Source organism: Cynara cardunculus (genome assembly GCF_001531365.2).
Source record: "Cynara cardunculus var. scolymus isolate 2C chromosome LG 2, CcrdV1, whole genome shotgun sequence".
Classification (NCBI taxonomy): Eukaryota; Viridiplantae; Streptophyta; class Magnoliopsida; order Asterales; family Asteraceae; genus Cynara; species Cynara cardunculus.
This window is the reverse complement of record NC_037529.1, coordinates 18,499,190-18,517,952: the sequence shown is the minus strand read 5'-3', so window position 1 is coordinate 18,517,952 and position 18,763 is coordinate 18,499,190. Positions and strand designations below refer to the sequence as shown.

The 18,763-nt window shown below is 31.6% G+C and overlaps 2 protein-coding genes across 2 annotated transcripts; one reads left to right on the top strand and one right to left on the bottom strand.

Annotated features, from left to right (window-relative positions):
* Nucleotides 1-3,757: 3,757 nt before the first annotated feature.
* On the bottom strand, nt 3,758-7,752 carry LOC112505978. The gene is made up of 9 exons (XM_025110011.1): nt 7,648-7,752; nt 7,062-7,555; nt 6,494-6,600; nt 6,274-6,399; nt 6,110-6,200; nt 5,389-5,463; nt 5,225-5,307; nt 4,220-4,366; nt 3,758-3,775 (listed from the first exon to the last, which is right to left on the bottom strand). The coding sequence occupies exons 1-9, from the start codon at nt 7,713-7,715 to the stop codon at nt 3,758-3,760; spliced, it is 1,209 nt and encodes a 402-aa protein (XP_024965779.1). The 5' UTR covers nt 7,716-7,752.
* Nucleotides 7,753-14,181: 6,429 nt separating this feature from the next.
* On the top strand, nt 14,182-17,239 carry LOC112507362 (dnaJ homolog subfamily B member 13-like). Its single transcript, XM_025111925.1, has 3 exons — nt 14,182-14,390; nt 14,778-15,136; nt 16,795-17,239. The coding sequence occupies exons 1-3, from the start codon at nt 14,226-14,228 to the stop codon at nt 17,237-17,239; spliced, it is 969 nt and encodes a 322-aa protein (XP_024967693.1). The 5' UTR covers nt 14,182-14,225.
* The last annotated feature ends 1,524 nt before the right edge of the window (nt 17,240-18,763 follow it).

Below are 18,763 nucleotides of genomic sequence, written 5' to 3'. Positions count from 1 at the left end.
GGGATGAAATCGTTTAGGGATGAACGAGTTTAAGAGTTTTTAAGAGTTTTTAAAAGTTTTAGCCAAATGCTTTATAAGATAGTATAGATTTTTGCTGCCTATCATTGCTAAACGGGAATTACAATCATCAATTAATATATCAACATAGGGTTGAGTTCATGTGAGGTTAACATGTTTTTGTAAGACTACATTTTTACACTTGAAACTTCACAACAAAATGTTGTGAAATTTCAAGTGTAAAAATAATGGTCTTATGGATCTCACGAAAACAGTCTAGTCTCACATGATCCAAAGTCTATCAATATATATATATATACCCAAAGTTTATTTTGAGAAGTGGTAAATATTTGAGAAGTAAATAAGTGATCCTAGCCCTTCATATGGTCAAGATCGAATTTGACTGGTCAATAATTGCAGCTTTGACCGGTCAATAATTATGGCTATACGAAAAATAGAGAGAATAATTTCGTAGTTTTTACAAATAGATGGCAAACGGTTCATATGTGAACTTGTGTAATTCACATATGAACTATTTTAAGTGATTCACATATGAACCCGTATAATTCAAATATGAACTAGTTAACTGATTCATGGTTCATATATGAAACAGTTAAATGGTTCACATGTAAACTGATTAACATGTTCACATATGAACAAATAAATATGTGTATCATACGGGTTCACATATGAATCCATTTGTCGTATATTTGTAAAAGTTATAAAACAATCCCATAAACAAAATTTGCATCTACCTCATGTATTAACCTGCAAATAAAATTGTTGCATCCATCATATTCATGTTTATGTGAAGCGAGTGCTCAAATGAACATTTTTGAAAAATATGACCATACCAACTTTTTTTTTTATTAACCTGGATATCCAATCCGTTATACGAGCCGACTAATCTCATTACGATCACCTGCTTTGCAGATAGCCTTGAGTCACCGTATTTGAACCTTCGTAGCCACAAAGGGATTTTTATTCCTCCTTGGATTTGATCATGGGACCTGTAGGTACTAATGATCTTTGGAGCCAATCTCAAACCAATCAGACACCACCCTTGTGGTTGACCATACCAACTTCATACATGGGTCATTGGAGTAACGACACCTGGATCAACGGTTCAAATTTCAGTGTGTATGAATATTTATTATATATAAATATCATATATTTCAAAATAAAGTTGGCCAAGTGTTACAGAAATTGAATGTATTTTGTTCTCACTAAAAAACAAAGAGGTTTTATCGACAAATTTTTATGCCCGTAATTGCCGATGGACGGATTACCAACGGATTATTCTATGGGTGATTGAAAATCTGCAAGTAATCGCAATCTGCCACATTTTCTTCGGCATGAGATCCGTCGGTGATGGCTTTTTCCAGCGGATTACCAACAAAATTTTCTATCGGTGAAGCCTCTTAGTTTTGTAGTGTCTAGTTCATATTTTAAGTAATGTGCTTTCAAAGTTGTAACGCCCCACGTCCTTATATATTCTGTGTCGTTGCTTTACATGATAAAACAATTAAATCTTAAATCTGAACTTGAAATTTAGCTTCTTTTTAGTACATATATTGAAATTACATCAAAGAATAAACTACTTAAGGGAAACATAACCATAGTTTGTATTACAACAAAACTTGCTTTTCAACTAAAACCATATTACTTTATGCAAATCCTCCTTACTTCTTTCCTGAGATAAATACATGAGATATATAAGTTATAAGCTTAGTGAGTATTTATGGTTTCATGAATGAAAAATTTTCATGATATTTTATGAATGATAATTCATTAAAGCTCTTGATCATTTATAAAATATTCTTTATTATCATACATAAACATTCATAAAATACTATTTTTTATCATGCATAAAACATTCTTTTGAGATCTCACTTGTCACATGCATGTATACCATACTTGTCTTGAGGTTTGTTAACCCCCGGGTCCATAAAAGGCTTCCCTATAAGGTCCGTTTGCAAGACGTTCCTTCTTGTAATATCTTGTATGTTGGATATTATGGTTATACATAACATGTAAAAAATTTCATGCCTTGTGTAACACCTATGATAACATGTAATTGATTTTCATGTCTTGTATGTATACTTGTTTTAAAACATGTCATCATGCATACTTTGAATATGTATGTATATCAATATTTTCATGTAAAACAAACATGCTAACATAACTTGTAATGCATAAAATACTTTTATATATAGCATACATGTATCCCATAAATCACATAAGTACTCACCTTGATTTGCCTACTTTTTTCTTTGATTCCTTTCTTCAAGCTTAATTAGGTAAATATAGAGAGATTTTTTATTTTTGGTATGCATAAATAGTGACCCTTAAATCCTTATTTATAGATAAATTCATTGCAATAACTATTTGTTTTTTTTTGCTCTCAAGATTGTACACTCTTATAAGAGTTTGACACTTCATTGATAAAGATAAGAGAATCTTGACAACTCATCTCTAAGGATAAAAGAATCTATACAACTCATGTTTCTAGTACTCTTTGTCATGCTTCCTAGACTTGTCTTGTAATCAATAGTCTTGTCAACTCATATCTTTCTAGCCTAAACAACTCATCATTAGCTTGTTTATTCATACTTACTAGACTTGCCAACACACTTCTAGCCTTAACAACTCATCACTAGCTTGCTTAGTCATGCTCATTAGACTTGCCAACACACTTCTAGCCTTAACAACTCATCACTAGCTTGTTTAGTCTTATAATTAAGATGTTTCACTAATTGTAACAGCTGCTGGAATACTTAAATTATTCATAAATATTTGCATTTAAGGCTGAGATTTATCTAACAAAGAAACTAGGGTGTTACAAAATCCTTTATGTTGGTGTCTAAGATATGAGATCTCAAACATTAAGTAGCTTTTACCTAATGATTTGTAATTGCTTACTAGGATCTATTTGCTAATGGTGGCCTCGACATTTTTACTTTTGGACGATCCTAACAGAAAGGGGGTGGAGTTTTCCACAACAAGCTATCGGGTTCAAATCCAGTCCACCCTGTCTTTCAAGACAGTGATTTATCTTTTACATGATGATCATGGGACGGATACACTATATGTGATGGATGGAAAAATCTTATTCATAATCATATTTGAATTTACAAGAAGGGTTCCATGACATCATTTTGACCATTTTTCACCTCCATAATGTTACGTCAAACCCACCATAACCCTCGTGTATTTTCACTATAATACATACAGATCGCTGCTCCTGAAGATGTAACCATATGCCCGTATTTGACCCAGAAATGAACGGAAGCCAGCAACATCATGCCATTAATCGCAACTAAAAGCAAAACAGGAGTTAAAGGAAAGGCAGGTAATTAAGCTATAAACATGTAAATTCCTCTTCAAGGGAAGAAGATAAACTAGTTGGTTAGTACCTATGCCACCAAAATACGTACTCCATCGAGGTCCATATGCCAACTTCACATGCCATTCACCACCGTGTGTTCCCTAACAAAGAAACAAGCATATCACAACCTTCCAAATACAGATATACAATATAAACCAAACAAAATCAGTACATGCCACTCGAAGGTAGGGTCTGGGGGTGTGATGTAGGCCCTCTACCCCAAAGGGTAAAACGGCTGTTTCCATCAACACCCCTGGCTTGTGCTAAAGTGTGAGAGAAAATAAGATAGAACTAAAACTAGTTAAAAGTTACAGAAGGAGGAGAGAAGAAAGAGGCACAAATACAATGTGGAAAACAATATAAACCATTGATTCATGGCAGCATAGAATCCTGTTAAGAAAGGAAGCCATGTATTACCAGGAACTCGCACAATTTCAATCAAGGAATAACATAATGGACTACAGTTTTGATATCTAAATTCATATTTCATGTAAAAACTAAAAGGGACTAGAAAAGAAAATACTTTTTGATTCATTAAGATGGCCGAGAAAACCGAATTCAACCAACCACACTTGAATGAATGCATTGCATCTTGCATTCAATCATCTTGAGATTGTTGCTCAAGAGATCCCATCTTTCAAGCATACATCAGTTATGATTCTGTGATCACAAAATTAGTAAAACTTTCCATCCAACTATATAATACTTTCAAGGGGATCATTATTAATATGAGATTCTTGTAATAAATAATTAAATGGTAGTGAAGGACAAAAGGGTAATACAGTTGATGGGATACTTATATCTGAAAACAAAAGGGAAAATGGTTCTACTTGCCTGTTTCAGTTGAGGAGTGGTCAAAACAGCATGGTTTTCTTCAAGAAATAAGAGAGAGGTAACACAGGGACCTTGTGCAAATGTACACTTGTAGTAAGCATCGCTTGTATCATAAATGAAGGCCCTCGCACTCATGTTCAGTTGCACCTGTTCAGATACATACATGCTTACGATATCTATTGATGATATCGATCATCAACTATGAAATCCCCTAATTTAACTGAAAATGACCAAGTCAATAGCAGCTATATTTACATCATTATATGATATATTTCTTACCAAAATTAGTAGACAAATACAAGTGAAAAATATTGAATTATCAGTTACTAATATGCACCCATCATTAGGTCAAGTGAACCCACATGGAATATGATTTTTTTTCTGTGAGTTCCTTGTTCTTGCATTCATATGTTGACCATATCTTGTACCTGAATCTATGATTGTTTCTAACATTAAGAGAAAACCTGTTGGGGATAAATCATGTTTGCCCTATAAAACCCGAGTCACAGTGCCCATACTGAAACAAGTGTGACACAAACAACCTACGATCAACATGTCACAAAAACAATACAGGAAGCAATCTAAACAACACAAGCATATAACGTGGTTCCACAACCTTATGTCTGTGTACATCCACACACAAACACGATGATGTATAATATCAAAAATAAGTAGAGGTTACAATGATGGTTACAACAAACATGAATGATAGCGGAACAACGTACTACGAATTTGGAGAACAAAGAACAAACTGAAATGTATCTGAGTTGTATATATCTGTTCTAATGCAAAATCATCCCTAAAATGATACTATATCCTGTCTAACTCTTGAAGGAGATTTCTGGGCGACTTGAGTATGACAGTAGGGATAAAAGAGAAGAAGTGGCAAGCTGGAAGAGTTTAATACAAAGTGTAATAAGTGCAAAGGGCTATGGTTCCCTAATGCAAATACTACAAAGAACTTTAACTTAAAAGGCAAGATACAGATAGAATAATCCAGTTTACCTCCACCACCTCCGAGTTCAAATTTCCAACGGCAATATGGTATCTACCGGACTGTAGAATATTTTGCTGGATTAGGCCATTTCCTTGTTGAACATAAAAGCAGAAATAAGCACAAGCAAAGTCATCATAGATAAGAAACTAGATAGTGAAAATTTTAATCATACCACGAACGATGTTCCAAGACAAGGTGGTATTAGGAGATGACTGATCATAAAGCCATGGACCATAACCATCAGTTCCTGCAAAATTGCAGATTTTACAGCAATTTAAGGGCAGGAATAATACAAGCATGCCGAATCATAGTTTGGTTACCAAAGATGGTAAAACTCTTCAATTCTACCATTAATGATCTCTGTTTTTCCTTCCCCTATCTCTAAGGAATAGCTCATGCCTCATTTGCTTCAAGTGTAAACATGATAACAAAATAGATGAAAGGCATAACTCTACATTTCCGTCATCTCTCCATATTGCACAATTTCATTTACGATATGTGTTTAATCTCTAATTGGATGAGTGATCTATGACAAACAAATAAAAACTTTTACCACACCGTTAATCAGTCACTTGGAGTAAGGATCAAAATGAATTGGAAGAACCTACAATACAAATTTCTCTTCTGATTCATATGAAAATGGAGCATCCACCTCAATGTATAGCACAAGTCCATGCATAGGAAATTCTGGACTTTTTTTATTCGTCCTCGATAATTTATCTCATTTCGTTCTTGTTATCACATTATGCTTTCAGTTTTTAAGTATATGGATGTAGAACACCTTAATCTGAAGGGATTAATCTGTGATTCGAATTGATCGCTCCAAGTTGCACATAGAAGACTTTTATCAAGAATTAATGACCCTAAATAAAAAGTGAAACTATTTAAAGTACCTCGATCGATAGTAAGAAACAATCTTAAAGAGCTAGGGACACTATAAGAAACATTAATCTGGGATCCCTCATTCAAGAAATACACCCACTCCTGCAGCATGAAGAACTATTAATCAGTCTTTGGTCTATAATGAAAAATAACAAAAAGAATTACAATAACTTGCCTTGTGGATGTTAGCTTGAAGAGATGCATTACGTGCATCCGACCAACTATTTACAACATTAAGAGGTGGCTGATTATTAAACCCATAGAGTATCGCTCCCACGTTGTTAGCAGATAGTTGCTCAACCTAGAAATACAGTAACAACAAGCCAATTTATAAAATACAACTCAAAGTCAAAGCAAACATATCTCAGGAAAAAAAGATAACACTGAGATCTTACTGTTATGGTCTTCACAAAGAACCGATTTGGTTTCAATAGAAGAGAACAACCTGTGCCAATTCGCAAGGTTCCAATTTCTTGAACTCCATAGACCATGTTCAAGCATACTGTAGTGTAACAAATAATAACATAAGGGATGTCAACTTAAGAATAAAAGGAATGATCTAGCTTCTATAGCCACCCACCATCTGGTTTATTAAGTTAAAATGTCAGATAAAACCTTTCGAACCTGAAAGGTTAACTTTTCAACAAGGCCTACTATGGTTCATTGCTAGAAAAGGTATCCGATGGCATTTTGCCAATCTTTAGGTAATTTGAAACATTCTTAGGAAAAATTAATGTCCAAATCCATCTATCATATATTCAGAAACATACATAGAAATCAAGATTCCTACTGACCGAATGCAATAGAATTGAAACCCTTGAGAAGGATAATGCTGGATGCCAACATGGACTAATTAAGAAAAACAATCATACCCAATGCTTACTTGCAGATACAAAAATGAAACAAAGATGTACGAATTGATGTAGGCATATTAAAATCATCAAGAACAGATTAAGTTTTTACCGATCAACCATAATATGGCAAGAAGTATGATACAGGTGATGATTTGCACCCCGTTCCACAGACACAGCTCGTTAGGGTTCCGCGGTCGAGGAGGCAGATTGTACAACCGACTCCTGTCAGGATGTGATAGCAACGGAGGCCAAGTTGATTGTTCTCCAAAAATTTGATTCAAATCATCATCCGCGGCAGCCAGATCATCGTCGACAACAGTTTCATCATCCACGACAGTAAGATCATCATCGATAACACTATCATCACAATATTGGTTGACCAAGTGATGTATGTTTGGTTCCTCAACTGAATCATTTCCGGCACTAGGATAGAATGATGCCGGAACATCAACATAACAATCGTAAATAGTAGGTTTAGCTGGAATTCCATCAATCCCGCCGTACTCAGCCACCGTCGAAGGCAGTCCGGTGGGCTGGACTCCATGGGTAGCAGCTGCATTGAGTGATTGATGGAGCAGCGGTGTCTGATTGGAGTCTTCCATTCTAATTGAAGACAGGAAGGAAACAAGAGAAAATTAAATTTCAGAATTCGATCGACAGATGATAAACCCAGGATGAGTGATTTAATTTATAACCTGGATTGATGATGAAAATGGGGCAAGGTGAAAAACCCCATGAATGGGATTGGAAGAATCTCATGCATCAGAAACCAGTACAAGTGGCTGCTAATGGTGGGTGAAAATGACGGTTACAAGGCTTTCGAGCCTTCTATTCATTCAAAAACACCTCCAAACCATCACCTTTTAAAAATAGCATCAATCAAATAAGAAAAAGAGTGAATTAGGGATTGATTTCATCACCTCCAAAGTCCAAACCATCACCTTTTAAAACTTACCATGTGTTTTCAGCCACCAATTAATTTACGAATTACGTTTTTTTATTTTAAACTTATTAAAACAATCATACAAGTCATAACCATATTCTAACTGGGTATCTAGGATTGCTTATAAAAATAACTTATTAATTTATTTCAGTATGGCACCAGTAATAAATATTTTTTAGAGTTTAGATAAACAACTTATACCGATACCAAACCGGTAATAAGAAGTTTTTAAAGAAATTAAACCCTTCTAACTTATAATAAGTTGATAAGTGATTTTGTAGAAAAGTCTAAGTTGTTTCAAATAAGCATTCTCAAACACCTCCTAACTCTTTTTTAAACTACTTTGGATAAGGATATATTTATAGAAATCTTATTCAATCAATCATAATTTTTTATTTTGTTTAATTTTTTGTAATTATAAGAGGTTGATTAATCATTTTTATTGTGAAAAATATTAATCATGAATATTGTTATCTTCATTATATTAATTTAGAGAAATACGTTGAAACAGTTTCATTAAAATTTTATAAGTATTGTATGAAACAATTTCATTACCATATATGAAACAACTTCATCAAAAAGAAATGTTATATAAAATAATTTCATAAGATAAAATAATTTCATGAAATTTTTCATAAGATTAAACAATGAAATCGACGGATGAGAGTGATTTGCATGATTTATACAAATATAAGCGGTTTGTATTTGATCGCTTCTCTCTCTCTCTCTCTCTCTCTCTATATATATATATATATATATATATATATATATATATATAGGTCTAGGGAAGAGTTCAAATGAGAGCGCGAGAACAACTCAATAATCTCATATTGTGATAAAAAAATAAAAAAAAATAAAAAAAAATAATTTTAAAATTAAAATTGAAATTTAAAAAAATTCAAAAAATATTAAAATTAAAAGGGTAATAATGGAAATGATATCATAAAATCTTTTAACATGATTACACGATTATGATTATCATTATCTAATAACGGTTAATCATGTGATTATCATGTGATATGAGTGTGATAATCATGTGATTATCACACAATTATCACATTATCRCTTATATCAACACGATTTGGGTGTGATATGGGTGTGATAATCATGTGATATATGTGTGATAATCATGTGATTATCAAACAATTATCACATTATCACTTATATCAACACGATTTGGTGTGATATGGATGTGATAATCATGTGATTATCACACAATTATCATATTATCGCTTATATCAACACGATTTGGTGTGATAATCATGTGATTATCACACAATTATCACAAGGATTCCGCTCGGCTAGGGTTAACTTAGAAAATCGACTACTGATTTCGTGTGATATGTGTGTGATAATCATGTGATATCACTATCATAACAGCGCACTCGATTTGATCATGGTTTCAATCGGTTAGGGTTAGACAATTACACATTTATCACAACGATTACTCATGGTTTCGATAGGTTATGATTAGACAATCACACATTTATCACAATAATTACGGGTGAAATCCACTAAACGATTTGGTTGATATGAGTGTGATAATCATGTGATATCACTATTATAAAATCACTTGCGCACTCAATTTGATCATGGTTTCAATTGGTTAGGGTTAGACAATCACGCATTTATCACAACGATTACTCATGGTTTCGATAGGTTATGGTTACACTTGATTGATCATGGTTTCGATAGGTTATAGTTACACAATCACACAATTATCACAAGGGGAGAGAAGAGAGTGGAAACGAACGTGCAGGAAAAAAAGGGATAATTATGACTAATTAAAATAAAATAAAAATTATAAAAAATATTTAATTATATTACTGCCCTTATTAATTTATTTATATTTAATATAAGTTAAGTTATTAATTAAAATAGTTTGAGATTATTAGGTTATTCTCGCGTTCTTGTAAATCACAAGGGTTCTCGTTTGAACCTCCACCTATAGGTCTATATATATATATATATATATATATATATATATATATATATATATATAGGTCACTAAAAGAAATTCATGATCAAAAAATGATGACAAAGAATCTAATAGAAAAAAAATATTGGAGTTGTTTTTATAGCAACAACAAATGGATGTATCAGAGAATATGAATTATATTGATAGAAACTTGGTTGACTAATCTATCAATCTACAAACTCTCGTATTTGATGTTTTACTTTGGTACAAAGAAATAATAAGAGTTACAACATTTCACTACAACAATATTAGGCGTATAGGACGTTTAAAATGTCTAAAAGTCCTAATATGATATTTTATAGGACTTAAATTTATATAACAAAAAGCCACTTTTCAGGCTTTTCCACAAAATAGCCACTAGGAACGCCCTCGAGGGGCGTGTTGACCATGCGAGGGCAATTTGACCAAAAAGTACACAAGGAGGCACCACATGTATCTGATTTGAGGGATAAAAAATCCAATTTTTGTCTGAAAATGGGGATCGCCCCACCTAACCCTGGATCATCCCAGGGGCGATCCTACCTCTACTTTGACTACTATTTTGTCCTCTAATGAGGACATCAATTGATAATTAAGAGGTGTTTTTCAATAAATGAGGGATGATTTTGACTGATATTTTGTCTGTTTTGGGACCAAATGTAATATATATATATATATTTGTATATATATATATATATGTATAAATGTTGTGGTTTTTCTCTGTAAATCAAACACTTCTACTCTCACAACCCGTAACCCTTAAACACAACTTAACACAATATGAAATCACGTCAACCTTTATAAATTTTACTACTTTTTCTTAAACGCATAAATGAACCAACAAATGTTTTTATATTTTCTTATAAAAACTATATTTTTCATAACCACCGAATGTTAATATTTTTTATAATTGTTGATACAAAAAAAATTATTTGTATCTGATTTTGGGGACAAAAATTAGATATTTTTTTGAAAAATGCCATATATTTATAACCACATACTTTGACCATATTTTTTTTTTTCATATTTGATTATCTATTTTGTCTTATTACGTGACGGTTTATATAAATAGGCGGTCGGAGGGGACCATTATCACCATCCCCACCCACTGACATCCACCACCGAGCATATAGAAACACACCTTCTCCGGCATTCTGATCCCCCTCGACCATTGATCATCGACCATTGATCACCGTCGATCACTGATCACCGACCATCGTCCACTGACCAACGACCACCGATCATCGTCCATCAACATCCACCACCATATACCGACATGTACCACCGTCCACCTTTGGTGTCCACCACCGTTTGCCGCTACCTACCACTGTCCACCTCCACCACCTACCACCGTATGCCGGTGAGAAAACTACAACCCTTATAAAAGACCAGGATCACCCCGTACATAAAAATTTCCCCCCGTGCCTCAGAAAACACCCCTAAATTGTCAAAACGTGCATCATATGATGTCCTTACTAGAGGACAAAATAGGGGTCAGATTGCCCCGGGGCGATCCTGGGGTAGGTGGGGGCGATCCCCCCTTTTTAAGATAAAAATCAGATTCTTTTCTCCCAAATCAGATACATGTGGCCCCATTTGTATACTTTTTGGTCAAAACGCTACCGTATGGTCAACACGCCCTCGGGGGATGATTCTAGTGGCTATTTTGTGGAAAAATTCTGAAAAGTAGCTATTTTGTTAATACAATACGTACATTTTGGCTATTTTAGTGATTTCCCCTTTTTTATAAGCTTCAAATGGTTTTTTAATTTTTTTTTTCCTAATTGTGCCTCTTATCTATACTATATTATAAGAAATTTGACAAAAACTATTAAAAACCATTTTTTATGCGTAAAGTACTGTTTATTAATGCATATTACTTAAAACTCAAGATTGTAAGTAAATTGTGCGTAAGTACAACTTATTAAAGCTCCATATCTGAATTCGTGTGACTAACTGCAGATAAACATAATAATAGAGAATAAACATCTCATTTTAAATATAAAAAATCCAAAATATAATTAGGATAATCATTGAGTTCTAACAAAATATTTAATTATTATCTTTATAAAATGTTATATTATTAACCCAAAAATAAATTATTTCGTTATTAAACTTGAATTACATTATAATAATAAAAAATGAAAGAAATTACAGAAAAAATAAGAACTTTTAAATAGTTGATTTGATATTAATATTGATGTACTTTTTTTTCAAATTTATAGTTTATTTAAAAATAAAACCATTATTGCTTTATTAAAAACATATAAAATCGTATTATAACATCGACAAAGACAAATAATAAAATAAAATATTAAAATCGAGATATATCTCACTAAATTACGCGAGTACTATTTTGATATTGGAATAATAGAATTGAGTATTGTTTTTCAATATGTCTTGTTAAATTATTTTACCTTAGAAGATATCTCTCTCTCTCTCTCTATTTTTCTAAGTTTATATAAATATTATACAACTTTTATCGAACAATCTTCTATTCTCATGATAAATGTAAGGTAAAGAGGATACACCCCTCAAACCCACACCCAAATAAGAGATATTGGATTCATTTAGGTATCGTTTACCAAACGTTCACTCGGGTAAGACTTTTCAAGTCACATTATTTTACCGGATAAATATGGTAAAGACTAAAAATCTTACCCGGTAAGAGAGAGACAAGGACCGAGAATCTTACCCGGTAAGTGAGAGCGACGACTCTTACTATGGTAAGCGTTTATAAATTGTTGCATACGATGCCGTTTTAGTGGATTAAAGTCTTACCTGGTAAACAAGTGGTAGTGTTAAATTTTACCGGTAAACGCTTACCGGGTAAGTGTTTGGTAAACGACCCTTTAGTTTGATCAAAATCCTTAAAAAAGAAAAAAACAAAGATTTTAAGGGTTTTTTTCTTCAAAAGAGTCTTCAAAATATTCTCTAAAATGATAAAAGGATTAGAGAAGAATTTTCGAAAGAATTTTATTTTCCCAACATTAAATTTTAAAGAAGAGACCATATTTAATTACACCCTTCGTATCAAAATCAATTTTAAGAGAGAGAGAGAATATATTTTAATTACATTTTAAAGGAAAGAAAAATATTTCCAAAATTAAAATTTTTATTTATTTTTAATGGAACAGAAGAAAGAGAAACTATAAAATTAATATTTTTTAGGAAAAATCATTTTAAAATTTGTTAAGATATTAAGGGGACCATTTACCAAATGCTTACCTGGGTAAGCATTTATCAAGTGACATTACCTCACTGGATGAATATGGTAAATATCAAGAATCTTATCTGATAAGAACGAGACAAAGATCATGAGTTTTACCCGGTGCTTAACGGGTAAATTGTTGCATATGATGTCGTTCTAGTGGACTAAAATCTTACCCGGTAAATAAATAGTAGTGTTAGATTTACCAATAAGCACTTATCGGATAAGTGTTTGGTAAACGACCTCTAAACGTATTTTAATAATGAAATAGTTGTTAAAATAACACCAATAGATTTTTTATAATAAAACAATTGAAGATTTTAAAGATTTTAAATTTTTTTTCTCTAACATATTTTCTAACAATATCTTGGACAAATTCGTAATTTTAGATATTTTACTTTAAAAAAGATTCTTTTAAGAATTTCAAAATTATATATTTAAAAAATAATTTATAAATTATGGTAAGTATTTTAATAATACATTCAATGAAGAAATTGAAATTCTTTAATTCTATAATTTTTTATTTATTAAAATGGTCTGAAAAAGATGAAAAGCTTCAAATTACCTAAATTAAAGGAGAAAAAAATAGCTTAAAGAGATGTTTGAGATTGCTTATAAAAATAACTTATTGACTTATTTCGATATGATATCGGTAATAAACACTTTTGAGTGTTTGGATCAACAATTTATACTAGTATCAAACCAATAATAAGGAGTTTTTGAAGAAGTTAAACTTTCTAACTTATAATAAATTGATAAAATTTTTTGTAAAAAATCATAAGATGTTTCAAAAGCAATTTCAAACACCCTCTCAAATGAATTTATTATTATTTTATACAAAAAATATTATAAATTTGTTGAGGTTGACTGCAACTCTTCTTTAGAGAATTTTATTTAAATAAATAGATTATAAAAAAAGAATTTAATATTTAAATAAATTATAAAAAAGTATAATTTAAAATAAACAAAGTGTTAGAAATTAAATGCGAGTATTTTAATTTATTTTTAAAAATATAACATTCATCCTCCGTTGCCAAGTAGGAGAGAGGGATTGAACCCCAACAAACACCACCCCTCCCCTCTGCAATTTTACTCTCACCAACAAGTTTACTATCAAACATACACAGAGAGAAAGGGGGAGATAGAGTTGGCAGCCATAGCCATGGGTGTGGATTACTACAAGGTTCTCCAGGTAGACCGCAACGCAAAAGACGATGACTTGAAAAGAGCCTACCGGAAACTGGCTATGAAATGGCACCCTGATAAGAATCCTCACAACAAGAAAGAAGCAGAAGCCAAATTTAAAACGATCTCTGAAGCCTACGATGTATGTATATCAAATCTGTCGGTCAAAATGTGTGTTTCAATACCAAGATTTTATACATTTTAATGAATTGAAATTGGATGGTATATATTCATAGCGATCAGTGTATATAAATCCAATCCATGAATACACCTACATTATCAGAATTTTTAAAAGTTGGATTTCATTCATGTACGTGGTTTTCGGAACGATGCTATGTCGAATTCACAATCTCTTCAAAGTTGATTATTTCAATGTCGATTGGGTATATATGTATATTCACAGCGATCAATGGATGAATCTAAACCTAAACTTTTCCCATTTTTCATAAACCTTTTTGAAAGCGATTGTTTACTTGTTGTGGATTTGGGTTATATATATATACATATGTGTGTGTGTGTGTGTGTGTAGGTTTTGAGTGATCCACAGAAGCGAGCCATTTATGATCAGTATGGCGAGGAGGGTTTGAAGGGGCAGGTGCCGCCACCAGGTAGTTATGGTGGGTTTTCCGGCGAAGGTGGCTCTACAACATTTAGGTTTAATTCTCGCAATGCAAATGACATATTTAGAGAGTTTTTTGGGCATTCTAACCCATTTTCACAGAGTACGCTCAATGAGGATGTATTATCTGAGTTGAGAGCCATTGGTGGTACTTTGCCACCTAGGAAAGCACCTTCAATTGAACGCATATTATCATGTAGCTTGGAGGATTTGTATAAAGGAACCACAAGGAAGATGAAGATTTCAAGGGATGTTACTGATGCAAATGGGTGAGCTCTCATTTTCATCTTTCATTTGCTTTCCAGAATCTTCAATCAAGTTCATTGTTAAATTGAAATTAATGGCTTCTTTCTTTATTGCATCAAGTTTTCAGTAGGATTCATTACTTACACAAATGGGTTCTTTGAAATTTCTCCACCCTTCCTTGTGTTGTGACTTGTTTGTGCACATTCAAGATTTCTTTACTATTTATGTTTGCAAGAATTAACTTCAAAACCAGTAATTTACAACAGTCACAGGGGCGATTGTTGTAAAATTACCACGGAAAGATTATATCTTGAATTCCCATATCGGATGCTTTGAGGATATGAAACGATTGTTGGGTGCATCATTGACTGTATTCTTGAATCATTAACCATGAATATCCCCGGGGGGGGGGGGATACGAAAGCCGCAATTTGTTGGTCTACTAAACAAGTGGAGAGATGAATGCTAAAACATTATAAAGTACAAATTAAGGCTGAAACACATGTTATGTGTTAACTGTTATGCTTGTGAGATATAAAGAAAGGCTAATATGGATGCAGTAAACACAAGTAAAAGGAAGGATCATACCTAAAGCTTAACTGTGTTTACTTTCTATATTGAATGTCTGGATTATGAGATAATTGCTTTCCTTTATCTGTTTCGTTTTCGGCTTGTATACAATTAGGTGTAGTTTTTGCCTTTTTGGTAGTAGTTGTAATAATTTACTTAATATGTCGACTACTTTGACGTGATCATAACTTATTCTTCTTGAGAAAGGGAATTGATAATCTTCTTTGGACGCTGTCATTATCGTTGAATTTGCAGACGTTCCTATTATCATCTCTGGCTCAAACACTAGTTTTGTTAGTATGGTTGTTTTCAACCCTTAAAGCAACTGCTAGACATATGAAGACATGACAGAATGAGGGTCGCATAGAATGGTAGAAACTGTTATTTTTCTATTATGCAGTTGGTATATACATATATAGAGTAAGGTGTAGGGGAAAACCCCCAAAACATGAATCATTGAAAAACACTCTAATAACTATTCATTCATCTGTATGATATATTTACGTGTGCATATACAGAATTGAAGACGTTTTCTGGTTTCTATGCACGTGTGCATGTTATGCACATATGCATAATGGACAAATTACTTGCATACCGTACAAATGCATGATTATTAGGGTGTTCATCAGTGTCATTTTGTTGCGATTTTCCCGACCCTATATATATGTATATATATAATTAGCAGAGTTTTCGCTGCATTAATGCCAGGATTTTATCTTGCCAAGGATCTGAAAGGTCTCTTGTCTAAGGAAAACTTACATTTGCTCATATTCATTCTATCATATATAGAAGGTCCTGAAAGAATTATTGAACCAAATCATTTTAGAAGACCTCATAGCTTATCTATCTGTATTCATGATGCATGCTTATCTCTGGAGTAGACAGTTGTAGAGCAGAACTAGGGGAAATGCAGGGAACTTGTTGACAATTCCTGAAGATGTTAAGAATCCCGTTTCGATTTTAAAGATTGTAATTGGAATTTACTTTTGTTTTCTTTAGATTTTCATATGATGATCTCTATTTGAAAGCTTTAGAAATTAGTTTCAGGTTCTATGCATGGTGGTACATGTATTAAACCAATAAGATCTGATTCATTCATTTTTGTTGAGCAGGAAATTGACGACAGTTGAAGAGATTCTTACCATAAATATCAAACCGGGGTGGAAAAAGGGAACAAAAATAACGTTCCCAGAGAAAGGAAACGAACACCAAAGCATCATTCCCGCAGATCTTGTGTTCATAATTGACGAGAAACCACATCCTGCGTTCAAAAGAGAGGGTAACGATCTTGTTTTCACCCAAAAGATATCCCTAGTTGACGCTCTAACTGCCAGCGGTTACAGCGTCCAAGTGTCAACGCTGGATGGACGAAGCTTAACTATTCCCATCAACTCTATAATCAGCCCAACTTATGAAGAAGTGTTGAAAGGAGAAGGAATGCCTATACCAAGAGATCCAACAAGAAAAGGGAACCTAAGGGTGAAGTTCAACATCAAGTTCCCTACAAGACTTACCTCAGACCAGAAAACCGGCATCAAGCGTTTATTGTCGTCTTGAAAACATAAACAGATGTATTTCTATTCTCAGAAGCTTATTTTTCCAACTCACAGAACTTCAGTTTTTATGATATGCTTTTGGAATTTTGTTTATGCGTTATTGAAACTTCTTCTTCATTGGGTAAGTGTTGGGAATTATGAGATATGTGATAGTTTCATTTAGATCTATTATCACTATAAAACCATTTTTATTTTAATATGTTATTTAGGGGAGTCTAATGACATCCATGCCTCTTGTTAATGGCACCCCTATTCCTTGTATAATCATTTTCTTTTTGTGTTTTTGTCATCTTTTTCTTTTTTATACTAATTTTCTTTTACTTATTTTATTTAATTATACATATATTACAATTAGAGTAAAAAATTATTATTTTTATGATAATTTCTATAAAAAAATATTATATGTTTTATTTTCTTTTTAAATATTTTTTTAAAAGGCGTTATTTTTTTTAATAATTATTTTTAAGAAAAATATATATATTTTTTTAAAAGCAATCCTTAAAAACATAATCTTTTAATAATTATTTATTAAAACAATAACATTTTTTATATTATCAAACTACATATAAATTCAATATAATAATATTATCAAATTTTTATATATTATAAAAAGATTTATTTAACAACTATTTGGATAGATTAAAAATGGGAAACCGTAACTTAAAAATCGTTTTTCCACTTTTTTGATCTGTAAGGCAAGCAAACTATGATATGTAGTATTTTTCGGTTGAAATGATCTAAGTAACTAATTTTTAAAAGTTCAATGATTTATTTATTAAAAAATATATGTAAGAATGATTTTTTTTGTAAATAATTTTGACTCAGTGAGTTGCACGATATTAACTCTTTTATTTTATTTTTTTCACAATCTTTTAAGTACATCAATTTTAAAATATTAAAATAACCCAGAAATTTGAAATACTATTTTCTGTAAAATTGATTACATTTTCAAGTTATTTTATAAAAATAACTTTTAAATTATATAATTTTAAAAATGTTAAAATAATTTAAATAACCAATTTTCTAAAAAGCTCAATTATTTAATTATTAAAAAAATGCAACGACTTAATCATTCAACATAAAAAGAGTTTAATAACTTATTCAATCAAAAAAAACTTTAAAAACATAATAATTCAAAATGGAACAATTTCCTTAATTTTCTGAACTTTTTCCTTATTTAAATTTAATACAAATAGTTTCTATAAATATCTTATCAATTAAAACAACTAACTAATCATAAAAATCAGCTTTTGGATTAAACTATTTTAAGTTTTCTAAAATAATTACAATAATACTGATATATATATATATATATGTAATATAATAGTAAATATATATATATATATATATATAATATTATATAATAATAATGTAAATAAAAAATATTATATAGTATATGTAAAATATACGTGGAGAGTATATATATAATTATATAATATAACTTAATTAATATATATGTATATTAAATAATAATAATAATAATTGAATATATTATATTATTAAATCGATTTGATGTTTTATAGAT

Bases quoted from the DNA above. Each gene is read 5' to 3' on its own strand.
- LOC112505978 (XM_025110011.1), bottom strand. From the start codon at position 7,715: ATGCATGAGATTCTTCCAATCCCATTCATGGGGTTTTTCACCTTGCCC. The intron at 5,464-6,109 runs GTACTTTAAATA...GCAATTTTGCAG, and splicing joins GTTTCTTACTATCGATCGAG to GAACTGATGGTTATGGTCCA. The intron at 4,367-5,224 runs GTAAACTGGATT...GTATCTGAACAG, and splicing joins TGAACTCGGAGGTGGTGGAG to GTGCAACTGAACATGAGTGC.
- LOC112507362 (XM_025111925.1), top strand. From the start codon at position 14,226: ATGGGTGTGGATTACTACAAGGTTCTCCAGGTAGACCGCAACGCAAAA. The intron at 14,391-14,777 runs GTATGTATATCA...GTGTGTGTGTAG, and splicing joins CGATCTCTGAAGCCTACGAT to GTTTTGAGTGATCCACAGAA. The intron at 15,137-16,794 runs GTGAGCTCTCAT...TTTGTTGAGCAG, and splicing joins GATGTTACTGATGCAAATGG to GAAATTGACGACAGTTGAAG.